Source organism: Condylura cristata, unplaced genomic scaffold (assembly GCF_000260355.1).
Source record: "Condylura cristata isolate star-nosed mole 26May11 unplaced genomic scaffold, ConCri1.0 scaffold00004, whole genome shotgun sequence".
NCBI lineage: Eukaryota > Metazoa > Chordata > Mammalia > Eulipotyphla > Talpidae > Condylura > Condylura cristata.
The window spans coordinates 67,055,601-67,078,411 of record NW_004567105.1 but is presented as its reverse complement, the minus strand read 5'-3'; the positions used below and the strand labels follow the sequence as shown (position 1 = coordinate 67,078,411).

General features: G+C 44.8%; 1 protein-coding gene across 1 annotated transcript; it reads left to right on the top strand.

The window, feature by feature from the left end:
- The first annotated feature begins 5,703 nt into the window (after positions 1-5,703).
- CCR8 (chemokine (C-C motif) receptor 8) lies at positions 5,704-6,753 on the top strand. Its single transcript, XM_004676292.1, has one exon. It carries the CDS (start codon positions 5,704-5,706, stop codon positions 6,751-6,753), a length of 1,050 nt encoding a protein of 349 aa, XP_004676349.1.
- The last annotated feature ends 16,058 nt before the right edge of the window (positions 6,754-22,811 follow it).

The window sequence follows — 22,811 nt, the reverse complement described above, 5'->3', positions numbered from 1 at the left end:
AAAGTCTATTTAAACCAGTTAAAATGTCATTGGGGGGAGAGGAGAGACATTTAATGAATGTCAAGGGGCTTACTGCCAGTGTTTTCTTAGATTTTATTATTTGAGTGCCCGGTCCATTTTGAGTTAATTTTGTAGGTGATCTAAGATAATGTTCCAGTTTCATTCTTTTCCATGCTGTTGTCCAGTTCTCCCAACACAATTTATTAGAAATTATCTTTTCCCTATACTTTCGATTCCTTTGTCATAAGTTAATTAACCATATTCACATGGATTTTTTCCTAAACTCTCTAGAATGGTGACCTGTGTGTCTGTGTATCTGTTTTTATGGCAGTATCATGCTGTTTGATTACTTTGTGGTATAGTGTGAAATAAGGGTGGATGATGCCTACAACTTTGTTATTTAAGATTGCTTTGCTAATTGTGAGTTTTTTGCAGTTCAACACAAATTTTAGTTTCCCCTATTATTAACATCTTGCATTAGTATGGTACATTTGTACCACAGTACAAATAGTAGTGAATTAATACTGATACCTTATTACTTATGGATGTGCATAATTTACATTATGATTCCTTCTTTGTGTTGTATGGTTCTACGGGTTTTGTCAAATACTTAGTGATTTGTTGACTTCCTCCAAAATGTCTTGTTCTCTACTTATTCCCCCCTTCTATCTCAAATCCCTACAACCATTACCCTTTTTATTGCCCTCTATACTTCTACCTTTTCATCTAGTATATATCATCTAGTATATAGCCTTTGCAGACTTAGCAATCTACACTTGGTACATCATTTTGTGACCTGACAGCTCTTGTTTAATCACTGAATAATATTCTACTGTGTATTTCACCAGGGTTTATCCATTCAGCTCTTGAAGCATCGCTTGATTCTTCCAATTTTTTTTTAAGATTTATTTATTTATGCAGAAGTAGGGTACAGGCCAGAGGTATAGGGCGATGAGAGGATTCACCAGAGACAGAGTGGGGAGCAGAACAGGTAGATCTACTGAAGTACACTGCTGAGGGGAGCAGCGGGTGAGACAGGGGAGGTCTGCTATGCCATGTGGGTCCCCCTCCTGGCTGGGATGGAAATCATACTGAAGCAGCTGAGGCTAGCTTTGTCGTGCTGCACTTTAACCCATTACACCACCAGGGAGGCCCTGATTTCTCCCAATTTTTTGCATTATGAGTAAAGCTGCTATCAATATTCATGTTCATTTATCTGTATAGATATGTTTTCAACACACATAGTAAATACTCAGGAGCATGGTCATTGGATTATATGCTAACCCTATCCTTGTTTTTTTAAAAGATTTTATTTATTTATGCATACGAAAACTGGGGTGGTAGGGGGCGATGAGAGGATCCATTAGACAGAGCGGGGAACAGAACAGGCAGATGTGCTGAAATACACTGCTGAGGGGATCAGCGGTGGTCAGGAGAGGTCTGCCATGCCATGTGTTTCCCCCCTACCCCGACCAGGGAGGCCCCCATCCTTGTTTTATAAGAAATTGACAGTCTTAAATTTACTCAAAAAAAAATTGCCAGTCTTTTGAAAGTGACTGTTTGATTGTACATTTCTACCAGCAATAAATGAGAGGGTCTACATCCTCACCAGCACTTGGCGTTGTCTGTGACCACTTGGATAGGTGTGTGGTGGTCTTCTCACTTTAATTTATAATCCCGTTGTCATTCTAATTTAATGACATGACTTGCATGTGTCAATGTGTCATCCAAATGTGATCAATTTTTTTCAGTTTTAAAGGCAACCATAGGATGCAGTGGTAGGTCTACCCATTTGGGTATGTACCACAGATAGAGATCTCCAGCGAAGCTGTTATTCACTTCTGAACTGCACACATGTGAGATTTAGCAACTGCGAACTATCCAGGACAAAAGATCTAATTAAGGTAAGTGTGAACAGCCATCCTTGGGAAGAAGGGTAGGGGCATAAAAGTAGCAGGGACACTTTATGTCTTTAGGGGAGAGACAGATGGAAGGCCAATATATCAGAGGTCTTAATTGAGAGGTAATTTTTAAAAAATATGATCTTTGCTTGCCCCCAGAGTTCACAAACCCTGCATAAGTTTAGTGGGTGCTTCTAGTGGCCACTAGAAGCAAGCCAGGACATTTTTTTTCTAAAGGAGAGGGTCAAATCATCTCTGAGAGGGGCAGGTAGATTGGAAAAGACCTCTCAAATCACCAAGCATCTGAAAAGGTGTCTGTGCTTGTGGTAGGGACAATGTTTCTCTCAGATAACCGAAGGACATGTGAGCTTTGTTTTCAGGAGGAAAGTTGGCAAGCAAACATCCCTCTCTTGCTAGGTGCTAATTTAAATGATCACCCTCAATTCTCATCAGATCCATTCTTAGAAAAGTTCCATTCTCAGAAAAGGAAACTACAGCTTTACTGTGCTACAAAGTAATATAAAACTTGGAAATCAGGGAGCCTAGATGTCAAAAGATTGAAGCTGTTTACTCTCCCCATTAAAAGCAACAATAATAACTTAAAAAAGAAGAAGCATTTGGCTCCATAGACAAGCTTTCAAGTCCTGGCTGAATCCCCTGACTGTACGTATGGGACTGAAACTCATCCCCAGGAATAATTGTAACCCAGGAAATAGAAAGGAATATTCATATTTGCTTCAAGTGAAATAAATATAGAAATGCCCCTAAAATTCCTGGCCTGCTGTAGCAAGTGGTAGATATTGTTAATATTATCCGTGGATCTTACTGATAAAAGAATATGTGGTGGGGGGAGTATGGGCTAGGTGTCAGTAGGAAAGATCTGGGGAGGAGACTGCATTGAGACTAACTCTTATTCCATAGTATTAAGAGGTTATAACAGGAAAAGATGACCTGAAAGTTGTTTTTCAAAATTACTATCAAAGATAAGTAGGAAGGAAGGGGTAGGAGGGAGTTTGGCCACACACCCCCAAGTGAAAGACCAACACCATATCTCACACACCATGTTTTTAAAGCCTATTTTGGGTACATTCTTAAAAGTGAATAGGTATCTTTATTTTTTTACATTCTTCTCTTCTTTTTTTGCATTTTTTGTTGAGGTTATATTGGTTTATAATGTTTCAGGTGCATGGCTTCACACCTGGACCACTATACATGCCACTCTGTGCTCACCACCCAAAGTCAGTATCTTTAAAAATGGCTACCTTGCCTAGCACCCCAAATTATAGAAAGGTGGATGGCAAAATGGATAATGATATCTGCATGACCAGCAGATTTGGAAAATTCTAAGTCTGCATTGAAATTGCCTTGAATGTATATATCAATTTGAGAAGAATTATGTCTTAAATATTGAGTCTTCCCTTCCACATTGTATATGTTTCCTTTTTGTTACATATACTTTGATGTCCTCAACAAAATTTTATAATTTTTTTACTTGAACGATAATTTTTAATCATTTGCTTCTAGTAGTTCCAATCATTTTTGTTGCTAGTATGATTGAGATCTTACTTCTATTGTATCTTAAAATTAATTAAACTGCTTACGAAAACAGTTAAAAGAATGAATTAAAGTTAGAATCATGTGATTTTATTTCTAAAATAACATCCTGGGAGAAGAAAAAACAAGATGTGAAATGAGAGATGTGATACTGTATCATTTATGTAGGATAAAAGTGAACATGAAATATATATTTGTTTAAAGATTATTTATCTATCTATCTACCTAAAAGTATAAAGGAAAACAGTTTGGAATGAGATATATGAAATTGGTTTAATAGATCTTCCTAGAGTGTGGGCTAAGTTGAATAGTTAAAGGGAACTTTAGGGACCTCCCTGGTGGCAAAGGGCTTAAAGTCTCAGCACTATCAAGATATCGACACCTGCCATAGCTTGCGTTTGATCCCCAAGCCTGGGAGCTGGCCCACATGACACAGCAGACCTCTCCTGTCTCTTCCACTGCTCCCCTCAGCAGTGTATTTCAGTATATCCACCTGTTCTGCTCCCCACTCTTGTCTGGTGAATCCAACCCCCACACCTCTGGCCTGTACCCCAGTTCTTGTATGTATAAATATTTAAAAAAAAAAAAAAGGAATTCCCAGCCCTCCCTGGTGGCGCAGCAGGTTAAAGCACAGCGCTGAGAATCTAAAAGCCGCTTCCGAATGAGTTAGATCCCCGCCTGCCGCGAGGTGACCACATGGCGCGGCAGACCTCTCCTGACCCGCCCGCTGCTTCCCTCAGCAGTGTATTTCAGCCTGTCCACCTGTCCTTCTCCCCACTCTGCTGCTGGTGACTCCTCTCACCCTCCTCACCTCCCATCTATACCCCAGTTCTTACCTGCATAAATAAATAAAAATAAGTATTTGTTTTTAAAGATTTATTTATTTGTACATACAGAACTGGGATACAGGCCAGAGACTCAGGGGTGGCGAGAGACTTCACCAGAGACTGAGTGGGGAGCAGAACAGGCAGATCCACGAAGTACACTGCTGAGGGGAGCAGCGGGCAGGTCAGGAGAGGTCTGCCACGCCATGTGGTCACCTCCGGGGCAGGCGGGAATCAAACTCATGCGGAAGTGGCTTAAGCTTCTCAGTGCTGTGCTTTAACCCGCTGTGCCACCAGGGAGGGCCAAAAATAAGTATTTTAATAAATAAATAAAGGGAACTTAATTTAATCTCTGCTGCCTAGGAATGGAGGGAGGAAAAAAGAAGGAAGGAAAAAAGAACCAGAACAAATAGGACAATCTGGCAGCAGTTGCTACCTGAAAGGGGGAATTACAGATACTCAAGTTTTCTTTGTAAATTTTGGCTTTTCTGACCCTATGCAACTCTCTTGTATTTGTCAGCTTGGACAGTCTTAAACTTAAAAAAAAATAGATTTTTATTAGAGATGTTTCAGGGTTATAGAAAACTTGGGTATAAAACACAGCTCCCATAGGCTCCCCACACACACCAGCCGGCGCTAAGGAAACACCCCCGATGCTCTCACAGTCCCGGAGGCTCAGGGTCCAAAAGTAGATGTCAGCAGGTTTGGCTTCTGGGCTGACATCCACCCTGTAACCTCCTCTCTGCTCTGTGCTTACCTGGCCCCTCAGTGCTTGGGTGAGAAATAGGACAAAGGTCACAGTTGCGTGCTCCTCAGGCTCTTCTCTTTGTGGGGACCCCAGCCTCTTAGAACAGGGCCTTTCTCGTGACCTCACTGACCCTTCACTGCCTCCTCAATGGCTCCTCTCCAAGGACAGCGGCATTGGGGGGGCTGTCTTAGTCTGTTGGGGCTATTGTATCAGAATATCAGAGAACAGGCGACTTGTAAATAACAAAAATTAATTTCTCACAATTGTGGAGGTTGGGACATCCGAGAGCAGGGGTGCAGGCAGGGTTCAGTGAGGGCCTGCTCCCAGCCTGCCCACTGCAGACTTCTCATTGGATCTTGCAGGGTGAGAGTGCAGAGAGAAAGCAAGCTCTTGGGATTCTTAGAAGGGCATGCATCCCTTTCATGAGGGTTCTGCCCCCATAACCTCATCTAATCCAATTGCTTTCCAAAAGCTATGCCAACTAATACCACCACAAGGGTTTGGGGGGTTCAACAAATGATGTGAGGAAGGGAAACACACAAACATGTAGCCCACCACCAAATTTGTGATTTGGCTAAGCGAATTTGTCAGGGGATACGATTCAGGGCATGTTTTCAAATAAAAATATTTTTAAGGGCTGAATCTCTGTTCAGGTGCTTCTGTTCCTTCTGCCTTGATGGATTACACACTTGAACCCAACTTGACAATGTCTGACTACTATTATCCCGATGCCAATTCAAGCCCCTGCAGTGGAGAGCTGATCCAGACAGACAGTAAGTTGCTTCTTGCTGTCATTTACTGCCTTCTGTTTATACTTGGTCTCCTGGGAAACAGCCTCGTCATCCTGGTCCTCATCTCCTGCAAGAGGCTGAGGAGCATCACAGACATATACCTCTTGAACCTGGCCCTGTCAGACCTGCTTTTTGTGTTCTCCTTCCCTTTTCTGACCCACTATCAGCTGAACCAGTGGGTGTTTGGGACCATAATGTGCAAGATGGTCTCTGGCTTTTACTATATTGGTTTCTTCAGCAGCATGTTCTTTATCACCCTCATGAGCGTTGACAGGTACCTGGCAATTGTCCACGCTGTGTATGCTGTGAGAGTGAGGACAGCTAGAAGGGGCATGGCTCTGAGCCTGGCCGTGTGGCTGGCGGCCATCGTGGTGACCAGCCCATTACTGGTGTTTTACCAAGTGGACTCTGAAGATGGCGTGCTACAGTGTTACTCATATTACGATCAACAGGCTTCAAAGTGGAAGATCTTCATCCACTTTGAAATCAATATCATAGGCCTGCTGCTGCCATTTACTGTCCTCATATTCTGCTACACCAGTATCCTACACCAGCTGAAGAACTGCCAGAACCATAACAAGACCAAGGCCATCAGGTTGGTGCTCCTGGTGGTCGCTGCATCTTTAATCTTCTGGGTCCCATTCAATGTTGTCCTCTTCCTCACTTCCCTGCACAACATGCACATCTTGGATGGGTGTGCCATGAGCCAGCAGCTGACCTATGCCACTCATGTCACAGAAACCATTTCCTTCACACATTGCTGTGTGAACCCGATTATCTATGCGTTCATGGGCGAGAAGTTCAAGAAACATCTCTCAGACATATTTCGGAAGAGCTTTCTCTACACATGGGGACAAGTCCCCAGGGAGAGCAAGGATAGCTTGCCCACCTATCAACACACCTCCCGCTCCTCCACCATGGACTACATTTTGTGAGGAAGGTGCCTCTGAGCGGGCCTCTGCCTGATCTACCACTCTTCTTTCAGGAGACAAAGATGATCTGCATGGAATTCGGAGGCTACCCCAGGGGATGCGCTTAGAAATTTGATTATAGACATAAGACATATTGCCATGGTAATTAGCGAACATTTCAGCTTTTAGACTTTGTAACTGTTTTCTGGAAATTGTCTATATATCTCACACTGAAGTATAACATTAGCTGTAGGGGCTTTTTTCCCTTCATTTTTTAATGTGCCTATTATATACTGATTTAAATTTTATCAAATCCCATCCCTTATATGGTGAGGTGACCCTATAGCTCCCTTCATTATTCTATTGACTTGATGAGTTTCATTCAATCACTGTCTTACCTTAAACCAACCTATACATCCATTGAAATAAAATGACTTCTTGATTACAGTCAATTTAATAAATAATTGAATTTTTGTGGGATTTTTGTATCTATCTTCACAAGAGATGCTGTCCTGTAACTTCCTTTTTTGCAATGTCCTGGTCAGGTATGATCCCCAAAAATGTGTTGGAAAGTATTCCCTTTTCTGTTACTCTCTGCAAGTGTTTGTGTAAAAACTATTGGAATTACTTCTTCCTTAAATGTTTGGTAAAATCCAAACATTTAAGAGTTCAGAGATAGAGAGATCCAGGCAAAATTTCTAAGAGGCAGGAACTTTATTGCACTTGGCAAGGTTTACTGACCCCCATGGGGGTTGGAGAAGTCACACCCATTGGGGAACACGGTTAGCTTTTATAGGGCATGGAAATGGCTTTTCAGAAACTGATTCATCAATGATGCTTTTCAGTTCCCAGAATGCAGGCAGTTTCCAGAACTCAGGAAGCTTAAGGTTAGGAGGCTCCCACAGTAACAGCCTCCAATTCAAGGTTTCTGCTCCCAGCCTTGCCCTGACCACCTTGACCTTACATTTGAACCTCTGAATTATAGGATAAGGGGCAAAGCCTTCTTTCTGGCTACTTCCTGCTGACATGGGGCGATGTGGGGAAAATGAGGCCAAAAAGCAAGGTTTATGGCCAGGTTCATTGGAGGGGAGGAGTGAGTAGGGGTGCAGCCCAAGCAGGTTGGCAGCGCTGTGGTCATCACGGTTTACAGGAGCACTTATCAGTAGCCGCAGTCAGAGTATGTTTTCTTGGGGATAGGAGCATAGTTCGTTATGTCTGTGGTGTAGATCTACTCCCAGGACGGGCTGCTGCATGAGTCCATTGGGCCCAGAGGGAGATGAGCTGGACTGGATAGTGGTGCATGCATCAAAAGTCCTTTCTCCTGTGTGCAACTTGGAATTTATATCTTGGGAAGGGTTAGAGGAATGAAAGAGAAAAGTAAAAGTAAGATGCAAAAGGCATAGAATTCAACCACAGAAAGTTTTTTTGGAGCCAGAGGTCTCTGAGCAGTTCCAGGGTTTGGGTGGGTTTTTTGGTTTTTTTTTTTAAAGATTAATTTATTAATGCATACAGAACTGGGGTACAGGCCCAAGGTGCAGAGAGGATTCACCAGAGATAGAGTGGGGAGCAGAACAGGCAGATGGTCAAAGTACACTTTTGAAGGGAGCAGTGGGCGAGTCAGGATGGGTCTGCCGCACCATGTGGTCACCTCTGGGGCAGCAGGGATCGAACTTATAAGGAAGTGGCTTTAGCTTCTTAGTGCAGTGCTTTAACCCACTGTGCCACCAGGGAGGGCCCAGTTTGGGTGGGATTTAAGAACAGAAGCAGTTGAGAAAGGTCTTGGAGGAGGTTGGAAAGGAATGAAGTACAGCTGGCTTTAACTGTTAAGGAAGGCACAAACTTATGAGCCAGTAAACAAGACTAAAATTTCCAAACATGTAAAATGGTCTTTAAGTTTCCTGACCAGAGTCAAAAATCCTGGCCAGGTTTCAAAAACATTCAAACAGTTCATTTGTGGTCTTACTGTAGATGAGAAAGTTCAAGTTTGGGTTTACGCTTAGCAAGTCATTCCAGCACATAACATTTTTAACTCTCTCAGAACTTCAACACTTTCTTTTACCTTCTTATTAATCTCAACACTTTCTTTGTCTTCCTACCTTTCTTTTCAAGTCCTTCAAAATACATATTCCCAGTACATTTCTTTGGTATTAAACACACACCTCACTTTACCCACTTCACTTGCCTTGCGTTTTGAGTCATGACAGATTTTACCTTCAATTTTTGGCTAAAGAGTCAAGGCATTTAATGGGAGAAGAGTCTCCCTTTTCCAAGGGGAAAAGATGATTGGATCAGCCTTGTTTTGTTTGGAAAGAGACTTTGAGTCTGGAGCAATTGACCTCTGGAAGCGGGTAGGGGAGAGACAGCACCATGGCTGAGGAGATCTTAGAGAGAGTATATAAGGATTGGACCTGAAGGGTTGGTGACCAGCTGTTTGAATAAACAAGCCACTGGAAGGTGTGTGTCACCTCCTTTTGGACAGAGGAGGCCAGGGGCCTGGGCCCATGGATGAAGAGGGAGAGGGATGTTGGAATTTGGGAAGAGCTGGGGAGCGAGAAATGAGAGCCTTTTTTTTTTTTATTAAAAAGTTTATTTTTACATCATTTTGCACATTTTTTTTCATCTCAATTGTAATCCCCATGGGTTTCCCATCACCAAATCACCCCTGTGCCACCACCATAGTCCCGTGCATTTCCCTCCCTTCCCCCCCCCCCCCCCCCCCGTTTTTGGTCCCATTCCCCACTCCACCTTTTTGAGGCAGTGAGTGGGTCCATGAGGTTTTGGGGAGGCCAGGTGTTTGTGAAGGTCACACGGGGTAGCTTTGTAGAGAGGTTTAGTTATGCGTTTTCTCTGTTGGAGACATGCAAAGTATGCATTCAATTTCTTTGCAGATAGAGATTATTTAAATGTTCTCTTTTTGCTAGTCTCAGTTTTAGAACTCTGTACTTTTTAAGGATTTTTTCCACTTCATCTAAGTTGTCAAACATAGCAACATAAAGTTATCCTAATATCTTCTTCTAGTCTTTTTAATACATGGGAACTTGAAGTAATGTTCCTTTTCATTTTCGACATTGGGCATGTGTGTCCTTTCCCTCCCATCCTCACGTGTGGACCCCAAGAGCACCGTCAAGTAAACCTCGTCAAGTCTCCACCACAGACTCTTCTTGTGCCACAAACTCCATTGAGAAAATGAAAGGCAGATATAGGACAGATTTAGACAATGGACTTAGAGTTGCAGAAAACAAACCCAAGATATAAGGGCTAGCTCTGTACGTCTGCTTTGCAACAATCTTCCCCATCAGACAGAGTGAAATGCACGCTATGTCGATTCTAACAATACAAATAAGGCAGCGCCCCCACCCCCACAAACAAGCAGCCCCCAACAGGGCCCTCCAGACCCTGCAGAGCCACCTGCCCTGGCCCAGCCCTGCCCCTCCAGACCCAGTCTGTCCTTCCCCTTGCCTTCCCAGGGTCGCTGGCCTTTCTTGACTGCTGGGAGAGTGACGTCCCTTAGTTCTTCCTCTCAGTGCTTAGGTGTGCAATGATCTTTTTGCTTCTCTGAACAAAAGTGTTGGCACTTTTATTTCTCTTATATACCTTGTAGTTTTATTTTCTATCTCTTTATTAAAGAGTCCCTTTCAGCATTTACTAATACATTTTCATATTCAGCTATAATCTAAATGTCCTGCTTTCACTTCAGCTGTCAAATAGATACAGATATAGATATTAAATATGTGTGTGTGTGTGCTCTTCATTTCACCTGTTATATTTTTCACACGGATACAGTGAGGCCTTCAATGATGATGGCAGGAGGGATGTAGGTGAAGGAGAGACTTTCACATATTTAAACACCTGCTCTGGGCTGTCACATATTTAAACACCTGCTCTGGGCTGGGCGGCTGACCAGCATTTTCTACTTAATTTTCAAAGAGTTCATCTAAGTAGTTATTCTTTTTTTTTTTTAATTTTTTTAAATTTATTCGTACAGGCCAGAGATGTGGAGGGTGAGAGAATTCACCAGAGACAGAGTGGAGTGCAGAACAGGCAGGTCAACGAAATACACTGCTGAGGGGAGCAGCGGGCGGGTCAGGAGAGGTCTGCCACACCATGTGGTCACCTCCAGGGCAGGCGGGGATCCAACTCATGCGGAAGTGGCTTTAGCTTCTTTGTACTGTGCTTTAACCCGCTGCGCCACCAGGGAGGGCCTAAGTAGTTATTCTTAACCCTAGGAGCACGGTTGTACTCTCACAGGCAAGGTGCCCCGGCCACTGGACCTGGAGCCACAGGCCCCTGGAGGAGGGCGTGCCTCAGAGTTCAGCCTGCCCGGTGAGAGGGGCGACCAAGCTGGACCACCAAACTGGACCACCTCTGTGGCTGGTGTGCAAATTGGGGCAGAGTCCCATCTTGCTGCCAGACTACTACCCGCTACGATTTTTCTCTCTCTCAACAGACAAGGCCATTTGAACAGAAAACACTCATGAAGGGGGATCCATATCTCCTTCGTGACCCATGCCAGGTTTTCTCACTGGGACATTAAAAGTCCTGCGCTGGCCTTTCTCGTCCTTTTACAAACTGGGCTGAACTAACCACTCTCAGTGCCGAGGCAGTCATCTGTAAGACAAGGAGGATGGTGTCTGTCCCACCAGCTCTGCAGACAGCCAGTAACCTGTGAACCTCTCTGTGCGCGTAAAAGATGAATCATTATTACAGCAATAAAATACACAGGATATATAAGCCTTTTGCTACCTGTGTTTACCTTGGACAACTGACTTTAACTGTTCTGTGTTTCAGTTTCCTTATATGCAAAACGCTTACCTGATGTAGGTGGAAGGTTAGTAATGAAACTATGCTCTAGCGCCACCTACCGACCAGACGTCAGTAACAGTGTCACCTACAATAGGAAGACTCAGAGTTTCTTCTGGTGTGTATCTAACACTGAGTGTTGTGTTAAGAATATATTAAGGAAAGACGAAAGAACTGTTTCAGATTAAAGGAGACTAAAGATACAACACAGCTAATTCAAATACATGATCTTGAATTGGATTCTTGATGGCGGTGGGCGTGGGGAGAAAGCCCATAAAGGGCGCTTTGGGGACAGTGGGTGAAATTTGAATTTGCACTCTGCAAGTAATATAAGCATGCATTAAAACAAGCATTTAAAAAGATGAAGCCGAAGAACATCTAGAACAGTGCTTGGGATACATAAAAAGCACAGCAATAATGTTACCTGTTATTACCTTTTAAGATGCAAGTTCCCCCAGGACATGGATTTCTTTTGTTTTCTTTACTGCTATATCTCCAGAGCTTGGAGCAGTCCCGTATTTAACACATAACTTGTGTTAGATGAGTAAGAAAACTGGCCTTTGCAACAAAACAGAGCTCAGAATTAAGGCAAGGCTTCCAGAGCCACCTGCTCTCACAGGTAGAGACTGAGTTTCTCTTTTCTTGTACCTGGTCACTGTGGGCCTCCTTGGTGACCCCGACCACTCAGTGGTTGTTCAGGGTTTAGCCCTGGCAGCGAAAAGTGAAGTGGAACTTCAGGAATGGTGAAATCAGGAAAAGCTTTAGTTACTCATGAGTATGGGCCCAGAGGTGGGAAGTTCCCCTATAGTCTGAGCACCTTCTGAAGACAAAGAGTTGGCTTTATACATAACCATCTTTATATTTGTTAAATTAATAGATTGTTTTATAACAGGCAAGTACTATTTGATGTAAGGCTTCACACAACCAGGGAGGAAGAAAGAGATACAATGAATTGGAGGTTGCCAGCTTGGCAACCTTTGTGAATGTTTAATTGTAGCAGGCCTGAAAGCACCCGCCTGATGGGATCATTGTATTTATTTGTGCAGTAATATTTTTCCTTATCAGACTCAATATTGCAAGAGAAATTATCTGGCATTTCCCAAAATCAAATGCATTGGTAACTTATTAACTCACAATTGCTTGACGACCCTTCTAGCTTTGCTCCTTAGTGCTCTGTCTGGGGTGAGAGACAGAACAGGATGTTGCACTGACATTTTTGTCCATACAGGGACAAAGACAGGCTCTGAATGGCTGGCATGGAACCTCAGGCCAATACGCACCAATTAGGAGGAGGACTTACCTTTATAAGGAGATAGATTCGCTTGGCAAACCTTGCCTGGACATCATGCTGCAAAGAAGTCTCAGATGCCTGGCAAAGCAACAAAATACAGTGCCCCTTCTCCAGGCCCTGTCTGGCCAGCCCTGGCTGCCCAGGTCCACCTGGATACCTGCCCAGCCTCTCACTGTGAGTATCCTGTAGCTTAGCAGATGTTGGGTAGTTGTGAGGGGGATCGTGGAGTCCCAGAAAGGCAGAACTAGAACTGGCAAGGACTTTACCCACTCTCCAGCTTGTTTGTCTCCTCTCGTGTATGGATGTGGTAACTGTGGCCTTGGTGGTACAAGCTGGGTACCCTCGACCATAAAACTTTGGGAAGAATGGAAAGATGTTCCATATTATTCCATTTTGAGAAGTGGACCCTCAAATTAGGGTTTTAGGGAAAATATCTGGAGGCCTCTCCACACTCACTTGACCCTGCTGAACTTTTCTGATATGGGGAGGTTTGGTTGCCTCTCTCCAGAGAGCTCAAAATGAGGGAAGGAGAAGCAGCAGTGGCAAATCAAGAGAAAGTAGTCACTACATTTTAATGTGGACTTTTCTAGATTAAAAAAAGTAGTAGGCAAAATCGAAAGCAAATTGCATGCAATTAAAATGTGCATCAATCATATTAAAAGTAGCATCAATCAGATGCTATCCCCTTCCTATTTTCTTTTTTTAAAGATTGATTTATTTATGCATACAATACTGGGGTACAGGCCAGAGATGCAGAGGCGGTAAGAGGATTTAGAAGAGACAGAGTGGGGAGCGGAACTGGTAGATCAACCAACTACAATGCTGAGGGGAGGACTGGGCAGAACAGGGGAGGTCTGCCGCACCATGTGGCTCACTCTGGGGTGTGGGGATCGAACTAGCTCTGAAGTGGGTTAGCAATGTTGTGATTTAACCCGCTGCAACAACAGGGAGGCACCTCCCCTTCATATTTTCATAAAATAAGCAATCTCACTCTAAAAATATTTGAGTCCAGGCTTTGCCTCTATGATCAGTATTAGGAAAAATTCTTTGGGATCAATTTAGAAAAGGGAGGCCTCTTTTTGGTCAGATTCAGAGCAATCTTAGGCAGCTTGTTCTGGGCCAGGTAGTGAGTCAGATATATTCACATCATTAACTGCTGCTGTCTTCACAGCAAGGCAGGGTCGGTGGTGTTATTTTCATTTTATAGATTGGAAGCCTGTTGCTTAGAGCAATTAAAAGACAAGAAGCAGGGCTTTATTTACAATAGGAAAAACATGGAAACAGCCCAAATGCCCAAAAGTAGATGACTGGATTAAAAAGATGTGGTACATAGATACAGTGGAATATTACTCAGCAATCAAAAAAATAGAAAAGAAAAGAAACACATGTCTTTTGCAGCAACTTGGATGGAGCTGGAAAAGATCATGCTTAGTGAGATAAGCCAGAAAGAGAAAGAAAAATACCAGATGGTTTCACTCATAGCAGGAGTATATGAAAATAATAAGAATAATGAACAGCCATATACCAGAGACATTTTGTGGGGGTGGAGTGGGGAATAGGGTCAAAAACGGGGGGTGGGGGGAGCGAAAGAAAGTGCACGGGACTATGGTGATGGCACATGGGTGACTTGGTGATGGGAAACTACGGGGATTACAACTGAGATGAAAAAAATGTACAAAATGATGTAAAAATAAACTATTATAAAAAGAAGAAGAAGAAAAATACAAGCAGCAGAAGTGCAGTGCTTCATGGAGACTAGATTCCAATGCCACCCCACCATCCACCACCTGGCAAAGTATCTCTGGCAGAAGTTGGGGAGAAGGGTTAGAGATCTCTCCCAGGTGTTAGTTGATTTGCCCCACCTACAAGCCTGCCTGTCCATAAATGACATAAGAATATAAGGATCTGTCTTAAATAATAGAAGAATCTCTCTCCATGAAGGAGCACATTAGGGATAAATGAGCCAGAACAAGAAGACATTGTACAAGAATAGAAAGGACTGCTGGGCACCAGTGAATCTGGAGTAACCAACTGGAAAGAAGGCACAGGAAGGTGTTACCCTCCAATGAAGAATAATTTCATAGTTCCTGACAGGGGAGCTGAGCAGTGGGACCCCATCCTCTTCTCTGCCAGAAAAGGGTCCAGTGGGGAGGCATAATAAACTAGGCAGTCAACCAAGGCGGACAAGTAGAGCCTGGAGGATGTGGAAAACAGGAAAGGGAGAGGAGGGGGAAACTGTCCTTGAAAGGTACATCAGACAGGGCCATTGAGATTTGACCAGCTGACCATGGCAAGCCAGGGCCTTCTAGCCTGTCAATCTGACATTTCATCCTGCTGCTTTCATTCTGCTGGGCAAAGCCCAAAGTTATGAACATTACTGCTCAGGCTCCAGGCTCTCTCCTCGACTTCCTCCCTTGCCTCCCACAAGACATTTTCACTTGTACAGTCTGGGCAACCTGATATGCTCTGTCTCACCTCTGGACAATGGTACTATAATCCACCAGGTGAAAACGGGTCCATCCATGAAATAAATGCATGAATGAGTGTGTCAAAGTCTTCTGTGTCACCTCTCTTTGACGTTTCAGACCTCAAGCCAGCACCTCCAGTCCAGTATCAAGGATTATTCCTTCCCTAATGCCAGCTGGAGTCCTGTCATGGTTGGGTTGTATAATGAATTCATGGAGCAGACTGTGGCTGGGTCATGGAAGAGAATTCCAGGGTATGGGCATTCTGCACAATTTCTTGAGGAGAAGGACCTTGCAAAGATTGCTAAACTTGTCCCTGGTAAGTTCAACCCCCACTGCCTAGCCTGGGCTGGAGGAGCACACCAAATAATACAGAACTGTTGGCAAAGTCTTGCATGCTATGTGCATTTTCCTTCAGGCACTCTGAGTCTCAGTACACTTCCTACACCGCCCAGAGGCTCACCTCAGCCTGAGGGGCAGAACCAACACAATCTGGACATGGTGTTCCCAGCTTCACATGACCCTGGGCCAGTCCTCTCAATCAACCAACTCATTTTATTGTGAGAAAACTAAGTCGTAGGGAGTTTTTGCAAAGCGTAAGCCTAGGTTAGGAGCAGGAGTGCCTGACTCCTGGATTAGTACTCTCACTCCTATCTTGCAGTTACTCCGGTTGTCTCCTACCTGCCTGCAACTTCCCCATGCCCCCACCATCTCCTGTAGACAGGTGCAGAATGTGTGAGTAATTGGTGAGGGGCTGTGCCCTGGAATAAGGGCAGTGTCTTTTCTGGTACACCCAAGACTGGTAGTACAGTGAGATGTGGACAGGAAGCAGTGAGGTCTCTTAACTGAGACCAGGAGCCTGAACCTTTTGGGGGCTCATATACTCTCTAGTCACCAGCTTGACTGGGCAAAGCAGAAAGATAGGAAAGAGCCTAGGAGATGAGATTCAAGAGAAAGAGCAATCAGTTAAAAGACTTCAGATTTTATACATCTAACTTGTCATCTCTACTTGAGGTGCTTGGCAATATATGTGGGTGTTTTATAAATATTTCATGGAATGGAGTCTTTACTTTGACCTCTAACTCAGGCCCCTAAACCCTGTCCATCCCCTGGAGGTCATGCCATATAGACAAATCTCACTTTAACAAATCTCCAATCTGGAGGAGGGACATATTTGTTTAATTTATAGAAGGGATTTTCATCTGCTTGTTGCTTGGTCTGCCAAATGAACATTCTTCAGAGTAGGATGTGTTATTCAGTTGACAGGAACAAGCTGAATTCTGGTTTCACAGGCAGGTCACCCCTCCCCACTGTCCTCACCCTGCTAATCTCTTTCTTCCTTCAGAGGATTTATGAGGACACTCCAGGAGGTACAGATGTGCAGCTGAGGGCAGTGGGTTTTCCAGGACCTCCTCCCTCAGGCGCTTCCTGCCCTGGAGCCCGACAGCCTCGCTCCATCTCCAGGGCCTGCTCCAGCCTGACATCCTTCTCACTGACCCCACTCCTCTCTCTAGTCCAAACCATAGAAGGTGCTCGCCTCTTTCTCCGGGTCACAGAGATAGAGAGACTGGGCTTCGAGTATGTCATCTTCTACAATGAAGACGAGAAGAAGTGTGTCTGCTTGTTCCAGCCTGGGCCCCTTCTGGAGGGGCTTCCTGGGTAAGGCACGGAGGACTGGCCCAGCCAGCAACCCCAATGGGCTTTTGCTAGGTGAAATATCAAGGGGGGAGGGGGCTGGGTAGTACCTGACTGCCTTCAGCAGGTCCTTGGTGGCTGGGCACAGAGGAGCCCCATTTCACTGGCTCCCTGGGCAAGGAGTCTCCACCCGCCCCTCAGCCACCTGCTCAAAGTGTGGTGTCCATATTAGGGAGTTCTCCAGCCTCCTAAACTGCAGTGTTGTGAGAAATGGACATTAAGCAGTGGATGTTAAAAATGAGGTGGAAAGGGCCCTCCCTAATGGCACAGCAGGTTAAAGCACAGCACTATGAAGCTCTCTGCAGCCATTGCAGCATGAGTTTGAACTCTGGCCGGGGAGGTGACCCACATGGTGAGGCAGACCTCTCCTGACCCACCCACTGCGCTCCTCAGCAGTGTATTTCAGTCATTCTGCCTGTTCTGCTCCCTACTTCTGTATGGTGAATTCTCTCACCCCCAGCATCTCTGACCTGTACCCCAGTCCTTGTATGCATAAATAAATAAACCTTTTTTAAAATGAGGTGGAAAAATGATTCCTGTTCAGTGATCAGTAATGTCAGTCCCTGTCCACGGAGCTCTGGCTATGCTCATTCAGTGCTCACTTTGGAGATAGTTTCTTTCCCTGCTTATAGATGAAGAAACAGAGTCCCCTAGTGGTTGCAAGACTGAAGTCCTGTCGCTAGAAATGGAAGATTTAGACTCAGGTCTCCCTGCCTACAGACCCCAGCTTTCCTCCTCAGGCTAACCCAGGGAACACAAGATTCCTTAGGATTTGAGGCTGAGGCTAGTGGTGGGGTGCATGGGGCCCCTGCCGCCACTTTCCTTGGAGAACCTCACTTGTCTCCCCATAGCCTCTGTTTTGCCCTCATTTCTTGGTTCCACCCTGACTGAACAAGAACCGGCCCTGGATTGCGGGGAGCCCTTGGGCACTTCACCTCCCCTGCTCCTGGTGGTGCAGACTGGAGGCTTGGGTGACTATTTCTTTCCTTTCCTCCCTTCCTCTGGCCCTGCAGGATTATCCATGGTGGGGCGCTGGGCGCCATGATAGACACCACCTTCTTCATTACGGCATACAAGAGTGTCAGTGCCATCTTCACTGGGACCATGACCATCACCTTCAAAAGGTCTGTTTCTTGGCCATGCTCCAAGTGAGGAGTAAGGTGGTGGGGTGTTGCTCCATTGTTACCACGGAAAATGCGGGCTCAGGCAGCAATCCTGGTTGCAAAGGGGAACTTCCACTTCTGTTTTCTCATGAGCCATCTATTTTTAGATGTTCCTTTTGTATTCAAAAGCAAGGTAAAAGCTTGAAGATGTGTTACATGTCCAAACAAATATTTTCTGGCTAGTATGATAATCCACTATTTGGGTCACCTCTGATGTAGAGAAAGCCAACTGACGTGCTTGTAAATATTTATTATTGAGCCTGATGGAAGTGAGAAGTTCTTGCATTTGCTTAGCCTCCAACTAACACTCACAGATATATTCCATGCGACCTTTTCTATGACTCTGGGATATGGGTTCTATTATGTTTTTGATGGCAATGAGTACACAGCGAGCAGATGACAAAACCAGGACCAAATGCGGGGATCCCCACCTGATTCCATGGTCCACTTTCTTTGCACCACAGCAAAGTGAGATCTCAGGTACACAGAGAAGAAAGTGACTAGCCGCCACCTCCTTAGGCACAGGGGAAACAAAGTATATCTGCCAGAGCCCTCCAGAGATATATGTTATATTCCAGAGGTAACATTATATACTATGATATATAGCATATAGCATATTACTACAAAATGTATATTTTGTATTATCTAATATGTATTGTGTTTATATATTACATTGTTATCTAACATAGAATTATATCTTATTTTTTGTATATATTAATTCATTGCTATATAATATATGTTATAGCATATCATCTGTATAGTAAGTATTTCTCTGGTGAACTCTGACATACAATATATTATGAATGTATCAATCACTGTAGCTATTGCAATACCTACTATATTACATACAATATTACTATGGTAACCTGTATATCTCGATTGGTTCAATCGGTTGCCCAGAAGTGGGACTGACAAGTTGGAAATATCTAGGGTTATTAGCTGTCAGCCTGGAAACTTGGGCAGGAACTAGATCTGCCATCTTGAGACGTTCTTTCTTTTTTTTTAAATGTTTTTACTTATTTATTTTTATGTCCTTATATTGTTGTAGTCTCCTGCCACCCTATCACCTGGGAACCACCACCACAGTCCCTTGTGTTCTCTCCTCCCCCCTCCCCCCTTTGCTGTATGTTGAGGCATTATTTCTTCTCCAGGAAGCCTCAGTTTTTGTAAGGACTTTCAGCTCACTAGATTAGGTCCACCCAGGTGGATAATTGTCTTCAAGTTCCGGGATGGTCATTGTTAGCCACACCTACAAATACCCCGCAGCCCCTCACTGGTGCTGACTGAATCACGCGGTGGCAGCCTAGGCATTTGACAAACTCACCGCACACAGGGGTGCCATTTTACCAATGGAGGGAGTCGTCCTGCCAGAGGAAGAACCCCTTCCAGTGTAGGGAGGGCCGCTCCGTATTAGGCAACGTGCAGGTGGGTCCAGCTCGCCCCAGGGTGATGCCCACCCATCAGGGGCTGGGAGCCCTGTGACCAGAAATACGAAATGTTGATGAACATTTAGCTATCAGGAAACATCTGTCTCCAAGATGGCAGGACAAGAGGTCTTTGATGTTTCTAGAAGGTGGGGGAATGGTCGGTCTGATGTGGATGGAGTGGCCTGTGGCTTCTCCATGATGTTAAGACACAGCTGCCACCCTGCCGGGCTTGCTTCACAGCACCTTTCTTCCATTGAGCACATTGCTCTGGCCTTGGAGTAGACCCCTAGGGCCCCCACAAACACCACTCCCGCCCCCATAGGGTCCCTTACCCCCTTCCTGGAGCAACCTGGGAGCTGTTGTCCTCTGCTGCTCTTTCAACAGCCCAATCAGCCTCGGCTCCGTGGTGAGGTTGGAAACAAGGCTCACTGGCTTGGAGGGAAGAAAGGTATTTCTCTCGTGTGAAGCCCACAGCAGTGACAGGACTGTCCTCTTTGCTGAAGCTTCTGGTAAAGCCATTCATTGTTTTTTTTCCTGCTGCTTATCCCTGTCCTTGTGAGGGCAAACACACAGTAACTTCCCACCATGCTGAGGTACAGCCCATCCTAGGAGATACTTCAGGCTGCTCTTTCAGTGTCTATTTGGGGCATGAGGGGATGTTCCAAAGGAGGGGTGCCTCTCTGAGTTATAGGGTGGAGACCATCACAGCACCCCATGCATGTACTCTCTGGGAGACTGTTAATCACAAGGAGGCGTCTAAAGATGGGGGAAGTAGTGTATGTGTGGTAGCCCCCAGCCTTGGCCCAAAAGGTGGCTAGCCTCCAAAAGGCAGAGGTGAGTTTGGTGCTTTGACAATAGAGGGAACTCAGGTATTTCCAGAAGCAATGCTGGCTTTACCAAGAAAAATCCCCCTCAGCTGGGTTTCCTGCAGGCAAGGGATTGGGGTGGGGGGTAGCTCATTTGCATTCTCTTCATCATTTCAGCCACCTTCTTCCAAGTGGAGTGACACAGTGCAAGACACTATGAGCCACTATGCCCTGGAGGGCAGGAAACCAAAGCTTCCATTGGAGCCAATTCTGTCACTCCCATTCATCTCTGCTTTCCAAGTCTACTTCCGTTCTTGGATGGTGGAAAGGCCTCTAAATATCAAAGCTTGCTGTGAATAAAGTTTGAGGAGGGGTCATGTATGCAACTGATGTATGTTTATTTCTTCCTAGATAGAAGGGGTTTGCAGTCACTGGGATGGGAAAACATCCTGTAACCTTAATATCCAACTTAGAGGGAAAAAAAAAAAAGCGGGCCAGGTAGGCTCTTTGAGGGACCCAGTTTATTACTGCGGGAGGAGTTAGGTCATACAAGTGAGATCACCTTCCACAACTGCAAACAATGTTAAGGACTTGTTTTGAACTAAGGTCACACACAATGCTTTCCTCAGACATTTTCCCTTTTATTTTTTAACGCACTTCTCCAAGTTCTGCCATTATGTAAATACTGTTCTTCCTCCTCACTCCCAAGAACAAGGGGGTGGGCCAGGGTGGGGTGGGGAAACAGATTCAGAGGAAAACTGTGAACAGATTCAGTAGGAATGGCCTGTGAAACCAGCCTTTTAAAAAAAGATTTATTTATTTATGCATACAGAACTGGGGTACAGGCCAGAGGTGCAGGGGGTGTGAGAGGATTCACCAGAGACAGAGTGGGGAGCAGAATAGGCAGATTGATGAAGTACACTGCTGAGGGGAGCAGTGGGTGGGTCAGGAGAGGTCTGCTGCCCCATGTGGGTCACCTCTGGGGCCGGGGTTTGAACTTGTGTTGAAGAGGCCAGGGCTAACTTCTTGATGCTGCACTGAAACCCTGAAACCCGTTGCACCACGGGGGAGGGTCTGAAACTAGTCTTTTTTTTTTCCTGACCCCAGAGCCTGGTACCTCCCCTGAGGGTCAGTGAAGAGCAGCTCTACCCATTATTCTCAGTTACTTCTCAACAGCAGGAATCTCTGCCCTGCAGAAAGAAAACAGGGCTTCCTTAAATAAAAAAAAAAAAAGTCTCAGCTTACTCAATAATTTTGCTCAAAGAAAATAACCCTTGCAATTTAGAATTAGGGGCTGTAAAGTTTTCAGCGATCACTAGATAAGATTCTTTTGTTTTGTTTTGACTGTGTAGGGAGCATTGCTTAATCCCCTCTGAGCCCACAGGAATGAAGCCTTTAAAAGCAACAACTTGCTCCCTGGATGACTGTTCTCACCCCCAGCCCCAATTTAGATTTCCTGGGTGAACTATTTAGGTGGTAGGAAGTGGGGTGAGTGGTGGGGGGTAGAATCAGAGGTAGCCCAGAGGCACTGGATTGAAAGAACTCCCAAGAGACTGAATGGACAAAAGACGGTTGATTTACTGAAACAATGCTAAAAGAAGCTACAGACAAGACTGGAAGGGCTTGCTGCAGTGAGGTTGGGGTGCCTGAGGCCCTTACACTCCAGGCAGCACTGCCTGGTTAAGGGAATAGTCTTGGGTGTGTCCTGCCTGAAGATCTGAATTAGCATAACAGCTCATCAAATCTTTGGATCATTAGTTTAATAATGCCCAGGTTCCCCAGGCAGTCCCATTCACTTTCTTTATTCGTTCCACTTTAACAAACTTGCCTGTGGGCAAGAAATGGGGGTTTGTTTTTTAAATTTAATAAAGATACCACCACTGGAAGTAGTGAAGGATGCCACAATAAAATAGTTTGGGCAGGGCCCCCTTTTTAAAGGAAGCGGACTAGCGGCAAGATAGCGACTGAGTGAAGCCTTAGAAATCATTGCCTCCAAGCGCTCAGAGGATTCTAAGATTGCAGACGGACAGTTGACTTGTTACAGGACAAAATCTGTTATGTGACAGGGAGAGGGGTGCACTACTGGAGCCCCCAAACCTGCCTGCTCTAAGTGGGTTCTGCCATCCGCCACAATAAGACAAAACATATAAAACTTTAATGAAAAGGGACTTTAATACAGTGAATATACAATACGGAACACAAAGAATATAACTTCTAAATCAATTACCCATCCCCTCGTGGGCAAAAGTCAACCCAAAAGGGATTGGCCCAAAGCAAGGCCTGAAAGCCGGCCACTAGACTAAAGCACCTTCTGGCCGGGACCCATGGAAAAGGGTCAGAAATGGCCAGACAAATCTGAGAGGAAAAGAGCAAAATCAAAATCAATATAAACACTGCCATAGTCACCTCCCTACAGGTATCTCACCCACATCTGC

Bases quoted from the DNA above. Each gene is read 5' to 3' on its own strand.
- CCR8 (XM_004676292.1), top strand. From the start codon at position 5,704: ATGGATTACACACTTGAACCCAACTTGACAATGTCTGACTACTATTAT.